This window comes from Amphibalanus amphitrite, unplaced genomic scaffold (genome assembly GCF_019059575.1).
Source record: "Amphibalanus amphitrite isolate SeventyFive unplaced genomic scaffold, NRLGWU_Aamphi_draft 001695F_arrow, whole genome shotgun sequence".
In the NCBI taxonomy this organism is placed as follows: domain Eukaryota; kingdom Metazoa; phylum Arthropoda; class Thecostraca; order Balanomorpha; family Balanidae; genus Amphibalanus; species Amphibalanus amphitrite.
In genome coordinates this window covers 91,853-112,012 of record NW_024883188.1, presented here as the reverse complement: position 1 = coordinate 112,012, position 20,160 = coordinate 91,853, and the positions used below count along the sequence as shown (strand labels likewise).

The following is a 20,160-nucleotide window of genomic DNA, read 5'->3' as shown; positions in this document are numbered from 1 at the left end:
GCTTTAGGAATGGGTGTGACTAGCGCATGCTTCCAGGCGTGCGGCACTGTACCGGTGACAAGGCTCGAGTTTACAACGTCAAGCAGAGCATGTCTCACACCCAAGAAAAACTTCTGCAGCATCAGCACGCTAATTCCGTCAATTCCTGTTGAATTGGACGGTTTCATCACCGCGAGCGTGGCACACAAAGTATCCAGGTCGATTGTGCTGAGGGAGGCTGCCATTGAACGTCTATTGAGTGGAGAGTGCACATTCTGGTGTGCAGTAGGGCATGCCAGTTTTAATGGTCAGAGCTGTTGTCCGCAATTGTATTGAAAAGATACAAATGACACAATGAATACTCGTACGTGGCCCGTCTGACTGTCTGTGACTCCGTTCGATCCACCTGACTGACCAGTGATCATTTTCACTGAAACCACGTCCGACTGACCTGTAACGCCCTGTCACCCGTCAAACCGACCTGTAACTTCGACTGTGACTCATCTGACTGACCTGTGACCTTCATGTTGGTCTGGCAGGGCGCTGTGCACGACGGACAGTTGGTGGGGAACGTGAGCACCTCTCCCTTCAGCATATCGGGGGTGACATTGTCCGGGTCCACCCTATCCGGGTCAGGATCCTGAGGGAGGGGGAGGGGGTCAGGTCAGCACCGCGGGTGTAATACACAACACGCATGGATGGGAGCTGTCGGTACACAGGGCTGAGGGCTGTCGGGACTGCGCATCAACGGCCAACACCTGCGACAACACGTCAATGAAGAAGTGTGTAGCTTTAGGACCTACATATTTAAATATGACAATAAGTGGCACGTTATAATGAAAGGCCATTCAGTGTTCAAAGAAAGCGCCACTTATATTGTTTGGGCTGAATAATGAACGAGTCCGACAACACTTCAGAAGCACAAGTAAGCTAGCGTCACTCGCTCTGACACGTTCGCGCCAACACTTGATATTGCACAAAGTTGAAGCAGAAACGAAATCCATCGGCGCCAAGTGTTATAATGCACATAGTACTAAACACATTCTAGAACGAACTGCATGCGCACGTGAACACTACGTTCGAATAAGCAAAATCCTGTCAAGAAATCGTAGTCATTAGCACACAGCGCTGAGCTGGATGGTAGCAGTCGCGGTCCCGGACGTTAGTGGCTAGTAGTCAGGGATCCACAGCGGTACAGAGGGTAAGGTCTATGATCATCCCGTGACCTCCACGTCCTCCTCTCCACCCCCTCTTCCACCCCTCCACCCGACCGCCGGGATCCGACCGGCTGGCTCTGAGAGCCGTGACCGATGGGCACCGCCGCCGGGCCGCCGGGACGGGCCGACGGCCAGACGACCGTGATGTATGCTCACCATCGGTCGGCTTAGGGCCGCTAAACCAGCCCAGCGCAACCGTACTGAAAGACTCAGGGCGGCTAGACCGAACCGGCACACTCCCATAGACTATTTCAAGTAAGCAGCAGCCCCGCACACATCCACTTCCCCACCTAAGGTGATTCGGGACAGTCCAAGGCGGCCTGTCACGCTCCACCGACCGACTGGTGCAGGGTATCAGACAGTCGAAACTCGCCCCCACCTGTCGTCTAGCCTATTCCCCACGTCAGCGCACCTATCAGCCTTTAATGTGCTCACCGGGAGTTTTACGGACCTATGCCAGCCACTGTGTGTATTTTGGGAGCCTATCGGAGCTCGGAGCGGTATTTCAACCGAGGCATGCAATATCAGAAATGTCTGTGGTGGTATGTTGCATCCGACGGGAATGCTCTGCAATGGTGCATATTAGTGGGAAGTTATACAAGACTCATGGTTCGCTTCGGTCTGTCGGGAAATGCACTGGGCTTGGAAGACCGAACAGCATAATTAAAAACAGAAGATGGGGTCGTAAATTTCTCAGGAAAATGATGAAGTCGACGCAAAACGCATCCTGGCGCGCCATATATCTAGAGTTTCTGGTCACAAAAACATCGTAAAACAGAACGTTGACCGGGTGTAAAATTACTTCCCGCCGCAGACACGCAACCGGCATACGGAGGCAGGACAAAGCTTCATAGTTCACACCGCACACGTCTGAGTATCACATTCCGAACTGCTTGTGTCAGATTGAAAACAGTGCGACATATATACGTCAATGGCACGTTGAAAACATCCATAACCCTTGGCCTGCATACCATTTCTTTGTCGAGCTCCCATCAAAGCTGGTCATTCACGAAGATATCATTTTATACGAACTTTCTTTGACCCTATCCTACCCCGTCCTCAATTCTGCAGGGCAGCACAATCAGAGTCGGACACTGCCTCTGAAGCCCAGCTCAGCGCTGACGCCCCCACCACTACGTGACGCCCCGCGGCCGGCAGCTCTAATCCCCTACAAACACCGCCGGGCGGCGCCGAAAACAGGCGTATCCCACGCGTCAACGCAATCATTAGGCGTTAGCGGGATCCGGCGGTATTAGCGCCCGGCGATAGCACAGCCGTGTCATCGACCGACGGCACGGCCGGGCCTCTGTCCGTCCCTACCTCTACCCTACCCTCCTCTAATTTGTTGTTCTGACCATACCCTTTCATGCCGCTCTGGTTTTGTCTATCGCTGGCGGCTGAGATATGTAAGTAACGGGTCAGATCAGACTAAGTCCACCTTACACAGCCCTGGAGCAGACTGTCAACCACACGTTACGACACTGTATAACAGCAGCGACCCCCGGGGTGGACCGGGCTGCTGAGAGGACAGGACGGAACTGAAAATAGCCCTCGTACAAAGACGTACACATACACAAATACACGGGTGTGTGCACAGTGGGGACAGCAGAATAGAGGGAGCGAGAGAACAGAGAGCCAAGGGGAGAAAGAGGGTGAGGGAGAGAACAGAAAGACGCATACAACCACAGACTATTGTGGGCGAAACCAAACACAAAGGAAGGTGACTGAAACAAAAATAACCTCTCCCCACAAGGTGACATCCTTTCACGATTGTATTCTTCACAAAAGTGTTGTTCGCTAGCCGATTTATTTGCCTGCCCACCTGGCCTAAATCAACGGAATCTCAGAGTTCACCAGCGAAATGGAAACAGACGACGGCGACATTGTGGACAAATCAAATAACGGAGCGAGGCGAAAGCGTGGCGAGCTACCGGGATACAGAGCGGCGACGGGCGAAAAACAGCCGGACTGCCCGGCCGGCGGGGCTGCCGCTAGCACACCGGGCGACGCGTTCTCACCGGAACCGTCTCACCGCGGGAGCTCTCACATCAGGTATCTCTTAACCCGCTGTGTTCAGTGTGTTCTCACCGAATCCCCATGTCTCATGGCGTTCTCACCTCCGGCCTCCTCTACCGCACTGTTTTTTTTACATCAGTCGTTTTCTCACCGGCCTGTCTCTCACCTATCCATGAGGTTTTAACCGGCCGCTCTCACCAGGCGTCGCGTTCTCACCCAGTCTGTCTCCACTCTCACCTGTTTCTGTGATCCGTCTGTAAAGTCGTAGTTATCGTAGCTCGGTGTGATGCCCACCGCCTTGTCCTGCTCCCGGCTGCGACTGTAGTGAGTGGTGTGCAACTGGGGGTCGGCGGCCGGAGCCAGGCGATTCTCGATGTAGCTGTTACCAGACGGGTCATCCAGCACCTGTGACGGAGAGAAAGTGGGGGTTAGGTCAGGCCAGGTAAGCCCAAATATGAGGCCCGGCAAAATGATATTACTAAGGGTAACGCAAACCAAAGGCAAGTCACGGGAGAGTCCTAGAAATGAGAGATAGATGGCATAAAACCAAATCGAGGTACACTGGCAGTTGACACTTTGACTTAGCCTCTGAGTTCTATTACTGGTGAGTGATCGCTTGCCCTGGCTGGGGCGGTGGAGGGGAGGTGTATCAATGTGCCCCTGACTAAAACAGGCGCTGCGGGCGGGTCCGGCGGAGCCGCCGACTGCGGACTGCCGCTCTCTATTCAGAACGCAAACCAGTGGCCACGATCTTCATCCAGTTATGCTCTTCACTAATTTAGTTTAGTTTACAGGCAAAACCTCCATGGCTAATGTCACCACCTGCTGTCATCCTAGGACTATCATGTACCTAAATACAACTCAACTGAGCTCTACAACTCTCACTGAACACATCCACCATTCACCCCGACCCTTTTCCCATCGTCAATTTACCATCGTGGCCGGCGTGCGGAGTTCAATAACGTCCTTCAGTCGGCCGATGAACTGGTCAATTTTGTCCGCGGCGTCCGCATCCAGGGCGCGCCGCACGGGCTGATCGGACGCCAGGTCGTCCGCCGTTCGACTCAGTATGCCCTCCACGGTGGTCACCTCTGAGGGATTGACGGAGAGGGACGGTCTCGTGATACAGACAGGTTAGACTGACTGCAGCGCCACCTAGGCTCAATGGGGATGCATGTAATGTGGAAACGTCCGCCAGGGGGACGACACTGGTAGCATCAATTTCATAACCAGCATTTCCACCTGAAAACACTGGCATAAAAACTTAATCATCGCAAAATATTATTGTAGCTGTCAATATCAATTTCAAATGAAGTGACTTTGTAAAAACGACCTACTGATGACTTTCTGACCTGCTTTTTTGACAGTATTTGGTATTTCCAGCTCCAGTTCTGGTACTGAGATGATGGCATATTCAGACTTGACCACGGTCCTGTTCATGTCCTCAGCAGACTTCAGCTCCAGCTGGCCATCAGACAGACAAGAAAATTAAATTGTGTGGGAGAAAGACAGAAGCACCAGACTTCTAGTGGGCGAGAAAGCAAACACTAATTTAATGGAGCTAAGTTACAAGCCTTCACTACATGGATAGGACAAAAATAAGACTAACAGATATTTCAGGCAAAGAACTAAATAAGCAATAAGCACGTACAAATTGGCAAACACCACCTCCTCACTTTGTTCCATGCTGAGTGCACTGCTTACCTTGATGGTTATTCCTTTATCCTGGATTTCCTGGCCGGACTGTATTTCATTGTTTTTGTAGCCACATTCTGGACACTCAAAGGACATGAGAATGACTTCCTTGTAGAACGGTATCTTGGTGAGCAGAAGTCGAGTTGTGCCCTAGAAGTAGAAATCGGTCATAGGTATGATAATAACTGACTTGGGAATCATATTTGATCACATTGGTTAAGCTGACAATAGACATATGGCATAAGTACGTTTCAGAAAAAGCAGATGAAAATGATCAAACACCAAGCTAAAGACCAACCAATGGCCATATAATGTGGACATACAATGCTCAGCTACATGCATATTGATGCTCACATTTTTCTGGCAGTTCATACACAGGCTCTCGATCTCACTAGTGCCTGCTTCAGTCTGGTCTGCTGACAGCTCTTCAAAAACAGTGCCCATTTTGGTAGAAGTTGCTGATCGATGCCCTGTGGATATTGCAAGAAATCATAAAATCAGCAAAAGTCAGTTGGGGAAACTACGAGGAGCCAAACAAAAATTGGATTAGCCAATCAGCAGCTGGAGTGGGCGGGGCGAAGACCATATATGGTCATAAAATCAGACAACTTCATCTTTTCAATGAATTTTAGCATTGAAATGAAAAAATAAGGCATAAGAATGTTTTTTAACCACACAAGGCCTACACTCACCCGGTGCATAATTAGCTGGCGGCTCTAAATCGCAGAGTTACAACGCAAGGTCAAACCGTGATTGGCAAATATGGCGGATTGAAACAGACGCGCCAAAAAATGTAAGCAGTACCGTTGTTTAAAAATGTCATTATTTTTATTATTTTGTTTATGGTTTTACTAATTGTAGTTAAGTTATTATTTTAGAATTAAATATTTTTGTTTATTGTAATTAAATTAAATCTTTTAACAATTTTCTTTCATAAAACCAATCCATTTATTGAATGGCCAGCTGATTGCGACGCCCAGAACCTGCAGAAAAGCCGTTTTCCTATCGCCATTTTCGAGTCAATTCGCCGAATTTAATCAAATCACACCAATTCCTAGTGAAAAATGGAAGCCTTTTCTCTTCAATAAGTGGACGCGATACCGCAAGTACCGGCTTGTTATACAGTTTTTCACCCTTAGTAGCGGGGGCTGCATTTATACCCATATATGGTCATCAAAAGTCCATTTATTGACCAATCCATTTTTGACGTTCGCCTCGTAGTTTCCCAAACTGAAGTAGCCGATATGGCACCTTGTCAAAAATCAGGCATCACACTGCTCCAGCCACCTTTTCACAAGAAAATATGACACCTGGCTTACAACTACCAACAATGAGTGCAGAGCATAAAAATAGTGTAAAAATGTGCAAAATTTATGTCTGAAAAGTGAATCAGAAGCTTTCTGTAATTTTACCTTCAAATGTCTGCAAAGATCAAGATAGAAGAGAAAAATGAGCTTATATGAAACTAAAGTGTAAGTATACTGTGAATTACCGCACAAACACATACATTAACTTACTTGTCAATTGCAAGGCCGAGGTAAATTGTCAAATTACCACGTTACACACTTATACAGTGTTGCCGTGGCCAGATTTTACAGCGTACCAGGATCGCATCCAAATCGTACCAGATTGGCTGTTTTTGGCTGCGTACCGTACCAGATCGTAGTAGGTCAAATTGTTATTAATTCAGTGCTTAAAAATAGCCAAAATTTCGGTATGTTCATGCCAGCAAGTAATTTATGACTCATTTGACCCAGTAGTTCGACCCATTCGTCTCCCCGCGTCGCCCCTTGAAAGGCAGAAAGGCGCTCTTCTGAAACCTCCCGAACTGTACCTATACCTACTTAAAATTGGCCTAAAAATAGATAAATCGAAATCCTGCCTTCGAGGGGGGGGGGCACTCCAGTTGAGACTGGCGATTGCACCCAGGATCCTAGCTTGCACCCAGAATCCGAAAATTGCCACAGTAGGTAATATGCCAGTGAGAATGGAAAATTATTTGCTGGGTGTCATTTAGTTTTCCAACGAAATCGCACAATTTTGGGACAGTGATTCAAACTAGCCTCTTTCCTTAGCCCTCCGACCGTCGACCGAACTCACATTTCACTGTTCACAATACAACTACAATTCCCAACTATTGGTTATTGGTATCTCAGCTTACGAGCCGCACAGTGTATATAAATAACGAGCCGCACAGTGTACATAAACAACGAGCCGTACCACAAATCGCTGCATTTGGGCCCGGTCAATTCCCAACTCACGACACAACCTCTTATGTTGCCTTGGACGAACAACTGCCTCAGCCTGTAGCCGGCGGACCGTCCTTGGCAGCCGGCGTTGCGCGCGAATTTTCCACTTGTTTATACTAGCACACAACAGGAATAGGTATCAATAATTCCGAATCCGATGCATGAGACATTATGATGAGAAAGTTAGAAACACCATCCCTCCTGACTAAAAGAATTTTTTTTAGATCGAAAGAAATATTAAAATACCAAAAAATGCATTTCGGCGAAAAAGTACCAGATTATGGGCCTGTTCCAGCGCCTCCAGTAGAAATTCTTGACTGGAGGCTCTACCAGAGGTTTTACTGGAGGCGCTGGAACGCAATCTGGAGATTTCTGGAGATTGGCATCACATATACCAAAAGAATGACGATTGTTCTCTCTTGAAACACAAAATTTGTTTTCAATTTTACTAAGAAAGATTAACAAAATTATAGCAATGTAATTTTCTTTACATTCAAGTTGTAAATTAATCAGTCAAAAGTCCTTTGTTTACATTCGTGATTGTCACATGTGCGCCATAATTGTAGACCAGAGCCTCCAGAGAAAATTGGACCTCCCAACTCTCTGGAGGCTACTGGAGGTTTCTGGAGCTTTGGCGAGAGCTTTCTGGAGCTTTCTGGAGGCGCTGGAACGCTCTCTGGAGGTTTCTAGAGCTTTCTGGAGCTTTCTGGAGGTTTCTGGAGGCGCTGGAACAGGCCCTTCGTTTAAGCGTACCTCCGTACCAGAAAGGTCGAAAAAGTACCAGATCTGGTACTATAGTACCAGGACGGCAACACTGCACTTATACTGCCCTGTGTTGAAACCGAAACTGGTTGAAACCCATCCAACACGCGCAAGGCGCTTCTCATGTCACAACACGCTATTCCGCAAGGCTGATTCACCTATCAGAATGCATATAATATGCGACCTTACCGAATGCTTCGAGAAGATTCATCATGTATATGTCGCAGTGGCGTCACAGCTGTCGCAATTATTTGCTACCAAACGAAGGTTTTCTCTACACTTCCTAAAATTGAAGGCACAGCCGAGCTAAAACTCCATTCCTCAGATAATTCAAGTGCGGGCCGCCACAAATGCGGCCACCTGAAATATAAGAAGTCTTTACAGTCTGAAACCCCCTCCCCTACACTAGCTTTGAGGGCAACTTTATGCTCCAGTTTTTGCGGGGTGCTGGCGCACCCGCTGAAGGAGTCTTTCTCTGTCAAATCAAGGACCTAGCTTTGGGACCGGCTCCGGCAGGCGGCAGCTCAAAGCTGCACCTTAAAATAAACCTACCTAACTAGATTTTAGATAGTGCCCTGATACGCCCAGGCTGAAGAAAAAAGTGTTACCTGCATGCACTGCCAATAATTTTCCTCCCGCGCAGGTCGCCCGGAATGCCGGGTTGCCGGGTCACTGCAAGCCCGTCGACGATGCCTTTTCAATTTCCGTCACCCCTCCGCACCCAGCACCGCACACTCACAACGGCCACCCAAAGACCTGAAAAAAAAAACTGAACAGCGCGCTCGATAATTCTTACAACCCCACATCAACATTTCCGGGTCCAGAAAGGTGGTGCTGTACGCTGAGAGCGAGGAGTCTGCGAGTAACATCAGCAATCAGCAGCATGACGTGCTTACTCCTTACATCGGTAATGTGTTTCTCTTTGTCAACGTTGGCACACGTTTCCCCCACACCATCTGTCCGTTGGCCAGCTGTTCTGTGCTTTTCAAATATTGACAACCGGCAACCAAACGTGTCAATATTCAACTCAAGCCGTATTCTGTGGCCAACACGAGCCGTTCATGTGTCCTTAACACTGCTTCTTTGCATGTCAATCGGAAAACGGTTTATTTTCCTATAAATCAGAAAACAACACATATGAAGTTACAAGCCTAAAAACATGCCATTAGTACACACCAAAGAACACAGCCCCCTCCCCTCTCCCCAAATCGCACGACTGCACTTAAGAACACTATCTACTCATTTTACCACTCGACCATGCACTATTTCTTATTGTCCCACGGTTCATCACCAGCAACAAGCGACACTGAACTGTCTCCCGTTCCAGCCCTCCGTGAGGTACTCCACTTCGTCCCCTCCCAAGCATCGCCTGCCTGGTTGAAGACACCCAGCGGTCCGCCAGCACCGGAGAACGGCCCAACTGCTCCATAAGAGCCGCTGTGGCGTTAGTCCAGCTCGTCGGGCCGCACTGGGTGCTTCAGCGGTATCATGGACTGCTTGCCGGGGTCCCGAGATAGGGCCTTCCGCATGTCTGCCGAAAATAACAACTGCGGTCAGCGGAGGGACTTAACTGACGAACATCACTTAATCAGCTGCTGAAGTAAGAAAAAGGCTGTCAGTAAGTCAAATATATACCGGCAATTTGTCTATTTCAAAAACCCACATCCCTGTTTCCAGTACCAAATGGATAACGAATATGACGACAACACGTGATATCCTCACCAAACGCGTCCTCGTCGCCTGAGTAGTACTCGAGCACCCTCCGGTAGACGACGTAGCCGAGCTTCTCGTACATGTCGATCGCCACCTTGTTGCTCACACGAACAAACAGGTCGACAAAGTAGGCCCTCTTCCTGGTGGTGAACGGGAAACAGGGCGTGAGACCATGCCGCGAAATGTGAATGATGAGTCATGATTAAGAACAGGATAAAAACATTATTTATAGTCACCGTGAAAAAACATGATCTATTGAACTTAAATCGAACACTTGAATGGATATCGGATCGGCTAAGTGACGCACGTAGGTCCTGGTTTCCTGCCATGGAAACGCTATCTTTGCTGCTATGGAAAGGCTATCTTTGCAGCACAAAGGTGCACGGACTCATCACTGGGCCATTTCACCGACATTTGGTTCACCGTTCAGTGGCGTGAATTTAGACCGCCCAAGCCCCACCTCTGCCACACGGTATGAATACAGACCTCCCTAGTCCCTATCCTCACCTCTCCGAGACGTCCTCCAGATAGTCCATGAGTTTGCGCGCCAGGCCGAGTCTCCGGAAGGTAGGCGCCACTGTGACGGCCGTCACGTGCCCGTGCCAATGCTCGCCGTGACCCTCCGTCTTGCCCATGACTGTAGCAGCAGGAAAGCCATTATATGTGCATGGGAAGCAATCTCAATGGAAAGACTGAAGTAAGTGATTGAGAAGATAGCACTCTACATGCTTAATGAATATCATCAGATAATAAACAAATCATTAGCTACAAACTGATTGAATAACAAAGTAGAGATGGCAAAATGTGGACCCGAGGACCCGGTCCAAAGAACCAGTCTGGACCCATATGGGTCCAGACCGGTTCCTGGAAATTTTCTGACGGGTCCAACCGGGTCCTTCCATAAACTACACATATTGCACACTACACATTATTGCAAAATATGAAGTGAATGTTTCTTTGCGCACAATAGCTCGTGTGTATTCCCAGTGGGAAATAGGCTGTTTTACTTGATGCAACTAATGATACCTACAAGTAGTTTGTATTAATTGACTTTTGGGGAACGGGTCCAACTGGTTCCGATTCCAACTAAGACCGGGTCTGACTGGTTCCAGAAATGTCCAGCCGGGTCTGGTTCGAGTCTGGTTCCCAAAATTGTCATCTTTTGCCACCTCTATAACAAAGGTCACCGGGAGCATGAACCCTTGTCAATCAACATAGCTACAGCATCAAATAAAAACTGGACAAGACTGAACTTTGACAAAGACTGAACAATAACAGACAAGGCACCCAGAGCACTTACTGTATCCCATGATCTGGCCACTGGCAGACTCAGCAACTTGCATGTACTCAGGCCAATGGGCCATGTACTGCATATAAAATGAGATCCCATACTGTTCAATATGGTTAAAGAATAGACCAAATGCATTTCTCAACCTCGTTAAACAAAGAAAACCTTACTGGTGGATCAGCAATGCTACAGCAGGTTCTAAAGAAATCACAATTAATTTAAGTTTAACTAAGTGCACATTTTGGTAGAAATATCAGCAGCTACTGCCATTTATAAATGTTTATGTTAACTACCAAATTTAATTACACTTAAAACAAGGTAACAGGCCTACAGATAAGCAGAAAATTTAACCATTCACTGTGTGTAACTTAAAATGCATACATGCAGCTGCAGCTGATAACTAGCTTGATGGGCTGCATTCTTATGAGCCATTGCTTAACATTATGCATCTAAATTCTAAAGGATACAGTTTCAGTCAGTGGATCCAGATTCCTGAAAAAGACAAACAATCATGAATTATCAATATTAATGACAAATAAACTGCTAAATGAATGTCAACACCCCCAGTTTTAAACAAGCATTTAGCATACTATATCCATAAAAGGAAGCACAAACAAATCAATAAGGCATTTCAATAACTTGAGAAGCCTCAACCCTGGGTGAAGATGCTGCCACCAACCACACTAATGACTATTGAATATAAAGAGCCATCAAACGTGCAAACATGGTAGGTAACAACTTATGATTGGCAGCACCAAGGCTATAGAACTCCGGAGCACAGGAACATTTGACAACAGTGACCAGGGCTGCTGAGTCGATGGATTTTTGGGTGACTTCGACTCCAACTCCGGCTTCAAAAATAGACTCCGACTCAGACTCTGAATCCGGAAGGTTCTATTAAAATCCATATCATGATGTTGAAGTTCATAATGGAGATGTTTTCATCTTGCCTGAAACGATCCCTTGTGCGTTCTAAGGCTTTGCATTATGATATACATTAAAAATAACATGCAGGATAAAAAACATATTCTAGAGAATTCACTGTCTTCTAGTTCTGCTTCTGCCCCTGAAAATGTTCGTCCAAAACAGCAAAATGGCCTTTTTTCAACAGTCCAATTTTGAGCACAGTGTCATCAATCAAACTGGTGCAGTGCATGACATTGAGCCATGCAGCATTTGCTCTGACTAGTGACTGTGGAATCAGAGTCGGTAATAATTTGGTGACTCCAACTCTGGACAGAACTGTCGACTCTGACAGACTCATACTCCGTCTCCGCAGCCCTGCCTGTGACTTCATGTGCATGTCTTCCGGCAAAATCTTGACATGCCAAGTGCAATGCAAACCCAATGCATTTTTTTTTTAACAATTCAAGAAAAAGTGTAGGTAAGCAACTAACAAATCAAAATCACAACACACCACAGTCAGATATTAACAGCCATATCACTAGTCAGTGACAAAATAATGCAAAAATACTTACACCAGGTTGAACTTAAACAGATCGTCACATGTCATTCGACGAATGGTGGTCATTTTCTGAAAATAAATGGGATTAAATCTTGAATATTGATATTGATACCTCCACTCACCAACTACACACCAAAACAAATAGGAATACGTTTTTTTTTTTTTTTTTGCTCGGTCGGCCTAGTGCCATACCCGAGCAGGGGGCAGTTACTCCGGCAATTTTCGCCGGGCAGCAAGTCTTACGTTAAACCGGTTTATGTGAACCCGGTAGCAAAAACACGTGGGATCCTATCTTAATGTGCAATCAAAGCTAAGGGAGGTACTTACGTGTATAGCCAAAGAGCCGAGATGTCTGAGGGGTGTTCACGGGCACCGCACACTGCTGCGTGCGGTGTGTGCGGTACGTCCAGCAGGCGTGGGGGTAGGGGATGGGTAGGCGGCTCTGACGTCACGGCTGCGTGCGGTGGACGGTCCGCTGTGGCCAGTCCCGACCGGCCACAGCGGTCGCTGTGTGCGGTGACGCAAGGCTGACGTAGGGACGCAGTGGGCGGAGCTTGGAGGCTGTGTGCGGTCCGACCGCACACAGGGTCCGTGAACAGCCCTCTGGAGTCGCAAACACAACAGTGGGAATGACTTTTATTAACAATACATAATAGACATGAACACTTGTGAGCTGGTGTCAGTGTAATGGAGCCGGGAAGCTTTCATCGCACTGACAGAAGGTATAACACCTTCTAGGCTCCAGCCCCCCGGCGGGGCCTTGTTGTGGGGTGTAATGGTCGGGAGAAAAAGTCCTAAATAATAAAAAACCCGACGCCTAACGCAAAGGGCAAAAACCTCGCACCTAAGCCAAAACGGCGCGAGGGAAAAAGCCCTGTAACCGCGATTAATTAATGTGTGAGTTTGGGGGTGAGCCGGGAGACGAGGGCTCTGATTAGCGTTTTAGGGGCGGCAGCCGCGGCCCTAACACGCTAAAGGCTCTTGATGATCCGAGCGTCGGCGAGAAAGACGAACAGAAGGTCGTGGATATCCGGATGAGTGTCGCCCAGGAGAGTCGGAAGGTCGAGAGAGAGTCCATGTGTGTTAACCCTCGCATGTGTGCGGCATTTGCCAGCTTCTAATGTGTAGGGGGGGGGGGGTCGGTTGGACCCCCCCCCTTGCCGTTTGGCCCCTGATCGAGCTAGAGCTTCGCGGAAAAAACGAGCGTGTTGCCCGTGACGAGAGGAAGCCGATGATACCCAATTTTAAGGTCCTAGGTCATTGGTTGACCTTCCAGGTCAGGTCAATGACCCAAAGTCGGGAAAATCGGGACCTGTTAGAAAGTCGTAAAGTGTGGCTGCTAAGGGGTTTTTCGGGGTGCTGATCACGAATATCGTGTTAGTTTTGATCGCAGATGATGTCTTGAAGCATTTAGACCAGGTCGGGTCAGGTCAGGTCAGGTCAACCAGTAGGCGTCGTGACGGGTATTCGTAGTACGTGTCAACCGCCTCTGACAGCTTCGTAACATGTTACGAAGTCACCAAAACTACTTCGTAAATGTTCAAATGGTTGCTAAATTCGAATTCAGCTCCAAAAACTAGCCTAGAAACATGTAAAACTCGAAAAAGTGACCTGAGGTCACCCGAGGTCACCAAAGGTCAATGACCTGACCTGACCTTCAGGTGACCTTGACACACACGGGAGTAACATCAAATCACATGTTTGAACGTTTGAAACCACGAAAAGCTTGCAAACACGCGGCTAGTGCGAGCCGACATACGCGAAATCGCGATTCCGGCCAAACATGGTCTCGGAAAAGAGGTCACAGGTCAAAGGTCATTTGGGTCAGGGTCATGAAATTTTCAGGGTAGGTGTAAAATTGATCAATGCGAGGGTACTGAAAGTTTCGTCGCGATCGGCCGCTTTTTACGCGAGTTATTCGCGAAAAACCATGGGGGGGTCCATCCGACCCCCCCCCCCTACACATGCGAGGGTTAATGTATTGTACTATATGTCTGCGGTGTTGGTGTAGGTGTGGGCAGTGGAGGAGGAAGTGTGAGATGGTGTAGCGTGGGTGGTCGCGGCAGTGGTGACATATGGGTGGAGGTGCTCTATCCAGGATGTAGTTGTGGGTGAGTTGTGTGTGGCCGAGCCGGAGCCTGGCTAGGACTCTCTCTTTGATCCTTGTGTTTTGATGGGAAGAGTAGAAATGGCAAAGTTTCGGTTTAATGGAGAAGAGATGTGGTGTATGATCATCTATCCAGCATTTTTGGCGGTATCTCTGGAAGGCACGGAAGAGCGAAGACAGAAAATCCGGAAGGGGGAGAGCGAGATGATTTCGAGATGGGAGATGAAGACCTTCTTTGGCTAGCTTGTCTGCTTTTTCATTCCCCTGTATTCCAACGTGGGACGGAATCCACAGGAGAATGACGTGTTTGTTTTCATCGGTAAAGCCAATAATCATCTTTTTTATTTTATAAACGATTTCGTTTTTTTCCATTTTTCTGTGAGCTATTGCCTTTACCGATGAAGCTGAGTCTGTGCAGATCACAGCCTTTTCTATGTTTTTCGATGAGACATATTTGAGTGCTGAGTGAATGGCTATCAACTCAGCACTAAATATGCTATGGTCGTCGTGTAGCCTACTTGTTTTGTTATGATGGTCAGATGTGACAGCGGCTGCCGTCCTCCCGTCACAAACTGAACCATCTGTATATATGTAGGTATGCATAGTCTTTATGTTCTTCTTTATGCTCATAGAAAAGTTGAATGCTTTCTTCTTTTGTGACTTTTGATTTTGCCTCTGCGTACAGGAATGCAATATTCTCTATGGCTGGCAGAAAGAAAGAAGAGATGGGTGGCCGATGAAAAATAGATGGAAAATCCAACTGGAAATCACTGAGTGTCCTTTCTATGCGATAGGCGATTATCGGGTATTTGAGTTGGGCCGTTGTGGGAGGGTCGTCCGTATATCGATTGGAGACAATGCGGTGCGAAGGCGAATAAGGGGACAAGAAAGTGCGCGCATAGAAGCGAAGGAGTTGGAGTTTACGGCGGTGAGAGAGAAGAGGAATATTACATTCTGCGTGGAGAGCCTTGGGCTCCTGTAACTATACGCAGGGCCTTATTTTGTATAACTTGAAGTGATTCGATCTGATTAGAAGCTATATCATCAAATAGAAAACTGTTGTAATCCAGGATAGGACGGATTAGGGAAGTGTATAGGTTAAGGAGGGTGCTGCGATCAGCACCCCAATCCTTTCCTGCTATACACTTAAGTATGTTGAGGCGCCTAGTGCAACGCATTTTAACGTCTTCAAAGTGATGTTTAAAGGAGAGTACTATCTAGTGTGATGCCGAGGTATTTGAACGTTTTAACGTATTTGATAGTTTGGTTCTTTACTTTAAGTTCGGTATCAAATTTAAAACGGGACTTATGGGAGAATATAAGTGCTACTGTTTTGCTGGGCGACAAGACTTAGGCCCCATTTATCGCACCAGCTATGAATATCCTCCATTGCGTTTTGAACGGAGGCAAAAGCCGAGTCAATGTTTCTTCGCGTTACCCAAATGGCCACATCATCGGCAAAAATAGAATGCTTAAGGCTACTAGGTGGGTTTTGAAAAAGGTCGTTAATCATAATAAGGAAGAGGGTTGGGGAGAGGACACTGCCCTGAGGGAGGCCGTGATCCTGATTAAGATTGGGAGAAAATGTGTTACCGCATCGTACGTTAAATGTTCTATCTTTGAGGAAATTAGAGATATAATGGGCCATGTGGCCGCGAATACCTGTCTTATGAAGTTTGATCAGAAGGGCTTGTTTATTTACTTTATCAAAGGCGTTTTGAAAATCAATGAAAACTGCAAATGTATACATGTCATTTTGGAAGCCCTTCTGGATGTCATCAATGAGGTGGACTATATTGTCTGCCGTGGAACGGCCGGACCTAAATCCTGTTTGATGTGGAGAGAGGAGGTAGTTACCTTCTAGATATGCCCTAATCCGTCCATTGACCATATGTTCTGTCAATTTAGCAGCGCAACTGGTTAGGGATATAGGTCTATAACTAGAGGGGGAGGAGGGTGGTTTGGAGGGTTTGAGGATGGGGACGATGGTACTGTTTCTCCAGCTCTCGGGGTACAAATTGTTTTCCCATAGATTATTGATTACTATCAAAAGGTTTTCAAGGCCGGATTCAGAAAGGTTTTTGAAGAAAGGATAGGCTATCTGATCCGGCCCTACCGACGTTTCACCACATCGAGATATGGCGTGTCTAAGTTCGAACAAGTCAAAGTGCTTGTTATAATTTTCAGTATTTGCTGAGTCGAAGGAGAGGGTGTCGAGTGTTGTGTCAAAGCTGTCATGTTGTACTTGTGTGTATTGTTGAGCAGAAGATATTCGTGCGTAATGTTGGGCGAATTGTGTCGCAACTTGAAGGGGAGTGGTGTAGTGGGTGTTGTTAATGTAGAGATGAGGAATTTTGTAAGTTGTGCTGCGCCTTGTCGAAAAAACTCTAATTAGCGACCAGATTTTAGAAAGGGGAGTAAATCTATTAAAGCTGTTAGAGAAGGAGTGCCATCCTTCTTGTTTTGCTTTAAGTATTATTTGTGAAGCATCATATCGGGCCTTCCGGAGGGCATTTTCATGGTAATCGCAAATACATTTGTTAAAGACTCGTAAGGCACGCTTCCGCAGAGCTACAGCTCGATTGCAGTCAGCGTTCCACCAAGGGGCAGCTTTGTTTTCACGTGGGGGGTGGGTATGGGGAATATTTTGGTGAGCAGCAGCGAGAATCACGTTTAAAAAGGTGTTGATGTCAGGGGGAGGGGTGGGAGTGTGTTCATCTATATGTTTTTGAAAGGAGGCCCAATCAGCTTTCTTAAAGTTCCAACGAGGAAGAAATGTGAAATTGGCTTGTCCTGAAGGGACATTAAGTTGATAGTGAATGGGATAATGGTCGCTAAACAATGTATCATCTCCGACGTGTTGAGTGAAAAGTGTCGCGGTGTTAGTGTCTGTGAAGGCCAAGTCGATGACGGAGTGTATGACTTGACCTTGGTTGCGTCTGGTGAAAGTGGGTGTGCGGTTGTTAATGCAAATGAGATCAAGTGAATCCATTATCTTATCAATTAGTGTTCCGCGCGCGTTGTTCGTTGTTGAGCCCCAGGATCTGTGGTGGGCATTAAAATCTCCTAGTATTAGGCAGGGGTGGGGAAGCTGGACAAACAATTGGCGGAGTTCAGAGGAGGAAAAGCGGTGGCTTGGGGAAAGGTACAGGGAAAGGATGGCAAGGTCATGTTGCGCTATTTTGACTTGAGCTGCGACCGCGTTAAGCGTGGTGCGGAGCTGAATTTCGTGGTGCAAGAGGTTATTAGCAATATATGTAAGCGGATTTCCGCTTACATGTTATGCGAGCGGATACTGGGCCTACCAGAAGTGAAAGTCGCAACTCTAAATTCGTCCGGCGCTGCAATAATGTCCTTGGTTTATTGTCGCGTGTTTAGTTCTATTTAGTTATGATACTGATTTGTAATGACTATTTTATTATTTAATATTGTTCGGTACCAATGTTTCTTTAGTTATGTGTCATATTTCTTATCCGAAGAGTTTTAGACTTCCTGTAATGATTTTGTCCAATGATGTAGCCGCGCGCCACGCGAGAGCCAATCAGGTAATCGCTTATTCTGACCAATGAGAGAGCAGCCGAATTTCCGTTGAGCCCCCGTCGCGTCCAGAGCGGGAATTCGGTGCGCCGCGACATGGCGAGGATCGAGATGTGCTTGGATTGCGCCTGCTTGAACGGTGGGTTTCAACTTTCGTGATAATTACTGTTTATTTTATTTCACATTCTCTAATAACGGGTTTGATATTTCGTGCCGGCTTTGTATGTGTCGGGATTGTGACAGTTGTTTGTCTTTTCTTTCTAGGGCGTTTCAATTTGTTTGTTGTCTGCTTGTGCTGAATACACGCTTGGTTGGCTCCGAGTTCGGCGTGTGCCTCTGACGCCAGCGGCCGGGGCTAGACGCTTACATCTGGTGGCAGCGAGCCAGACGGTTCGGCAGGTAGCGGCCACAGACGAGACAGACCTACTTCGTCGGAAAGTTCAGGAGCTGGAGTTGAAACTCTCGCGACTGGAGCGTCCGCAGGTAAGCGCTCGTTCTCCCCCAATGTCCAGCAGCGGCCGTACTTGCTTCTGTTGTGGGAGGCCCGGTCACAACCAGGCGCGGTGTCGGCAAAGGCACCTGCCGTGTCATTTGTGTGGGACCAAAGGACACTTGGCCCGGATGTGCACGCAGCAGGTAAACCCCCAGCGGGCTGGGCCCGGCCCCGACCCCAGACCCGACCAGCAGCGGACCCCAGTCTCAGGGTTCCAGCGGGGACCAGGTCCACATCAGTGGGATGCCAGACCACAGGACCAGCGGCCGCAGCCGTTGCAGCCGCCCCGGATGGCCCAGTCGTTGCAGCCCGAGCAGATGAGAGGACAGTCCACTTGAATGCTGACATGACATTTAACGCTGATGTGGGAGGTGTGACGTGTTCAGTGACGCTGGACACCGGCAGCAGCATTAATATCATTCACAAATCCGTTTTTGATGTGCTCCCCAAGGCCCCTCCCCTTTTCACTACGGCCACAGTGGCACACACGGTTAGCAGGGACCCCCTACCACTGATCGGTCGTACACAGATTGCCGTTAAAGTTGCTGGAGAAGTGGTGGTGGTTCCATTCTATGTTTCGGATCAGATTGACTGCACTGTTTTGTTGGGATTGGAGTTCTTTGGCGTGTGCCCGTGTGTTCTGGATCTCACCAAGAGTCAGCTGATCCTCAGCTCTGCGAAAATGGTCAGAACCATCTCCGCTTCAGTCTTCTCGGTGGGTAAGGTGATTTGTCAGAGAGACATCGCGGTTCCGGCCGGACACGAGGTTTTCTTTCCAGGTTTTGTTCCAAACGTCGACTTCAGAGGGCCAGCACTGTGCGAGCCATTGCTTGAAGTCCCGGGACTCGAGTTGGTCCCTTCCATGGTGCAGGTAAACGGTCAGAGTGTTCCGTGCCTTGTGAGAAACATTACAACTGAGCCGGTCACGATCCCCAAGCGTGCGGAGATCGGTAGACTGGAAGTGGGCGTGGCTGAGTTTCCAGTCCCTTCAGGTGACGCAGATCCCAATTGGCGTGAAAAGATAGACCTGTCAGACACAGACCTCAGTAAGGAGCAGAAGGAGAAGGTGACCGAGCTGCTGACCAAATATAGTGACATGTTTGATGGTCGGTTGGGCTTCACATCCGCGGTGGAGCATCACATCGACACAGGTGACAGTCCGCCGATACGTTCAGCACCCCATCGCGTCCCACCATTCCTGGAGGATAAGGTAAGGGCCGAGATACAACGCTTGGTGGATCTAGGGGTTCTGGAAGAGTCGAATGGATATTGGAGTAGTCCTGCATGCTTTGTCGCAAAGAAAGATGGACGAGTCCGGATCTGTGCTGACCTCCGAAAAGTTAACGCTGTGACTAAGATGCCTGCTTATCCTGTCCCCAGAATAGACACGATTCTAGATTCCCTGGGTGGAAATTCAATGTTCTGTGTGCTTGATCTTCGCATGTGTTATTTTCAAATCGGTGTGAGAGAAGAGGATCGTCCTAAAACGACTATCGTCACCCCGTTCGGCGCTTGGCAGCACCTTCGGCTCCCGATGGGACTCAATGGTGCCGCGGCTAGCTGCGCCCGCATGCTCGATATTGTTTTGCGCGATCTTCCCAAGGGCACGTGTCATTCCTACTTTGATGATGTTTGTTTG

The 20,160-nt window shown here is 47.9% G+C and overlaps 2 protein-coding genes across 12 annotated transcripts; both read right to left on the bottom strand.

The window, feature by feature from the left end:
* Positions 1–290: 290 nt before the first annotated feature.
* On the bottom strand, positions 291–8,012 carry LOC122374683 (zinc finger protein ZPR1-like). Of its 6 annotated transcripts, XM_043353573.1 has the most exons (8): positions 7,977–7,999; positions 6,425–6,473; positions 5,262–5,377; positions 4,917–5,057; positions 4,565–4,676; positions 4,146–4,303; positions 3,450–3,617; positions 292–619 (listed from the first exon to the last, which is right to left on the bottom strand). In XM_043353573.1, the coding sequence occupies exons 3-8, from the start codon at positions 5,349–5,351 to the stop codon at positions 407–409; spliced, it is 882 nt and encodes a 293-aa protein (XP_043209508.1). In that variant the 5' UTR covers positions 5,352–5,377; positions 6,425–6,473; positions 7,977–7,999; the 3' UTR covers positions 292–406. The 6 variants fall into 6 exon arrangements, with proteins under 6 accessions (XP_043209513.1, XP_043209509.1, XP_043209511.1 ...); XM_043353578.1 differs by lacking the exon at positions 6,425–6,473 and having other exon boundaries at positions 291–619; positions 7,910–8,012; XM_043353574.1 differs by lacking the exons at positions 6,425–6,473; positions 7,977–7,999 and adding an exon at positions 7,177–7,272 and having other exon boundaries at positions 291–619.
* Positions 8,013–8,997: 985 nt separating this feature from the next.
* LOC122374687 (N-alpha-acetyltransferase 20-like) lies at positions 8,998–12,775 on the bottom strand. 6 transcript variants are annotated; one of them, XM_043353583.1, is made up of 7 exons: positions 12,712–12,775; positions 12,398–12,453; positions 11,387–11,411; positions 10,932–11,022; positions 10,139–10,268; positions 9,641–9,771; positions 8,998–9,449 (listed from the first exon to the last, which is right to left on the bottom strand). In XM_043353583.1, the coding sequence occupies exons 2-7, from the start codon at positions 12,448–12,450 to the stop codon at positions 9,364–9,366; spliced, it is 516 nt and encodes a 171-aa protein (XP_043209518.1). In that variant the 5' UTR covers positions 12,451–12,453; positions 12,712–12,775; the 3' UTR covers positions 8,998–9,363. The 6 variants fall into 6 exon arrangements, with proteins under 6 accessions (XP_043209518.1, XP_043209520.1, XP_043209521.1 ...); XM_043353585.1 differs by lacking the exon at positions 12,712–12,775 and adding an exon at positions 12,577–12,587; XM_043353586.1 differs by lacking the exon at positions 12,398–12,453 and having other exon boundaries at positions 12,712–12,733.
* Between the last annotated feature and the right edge of the window lie 7,385 nt (positions 12,776–20,160).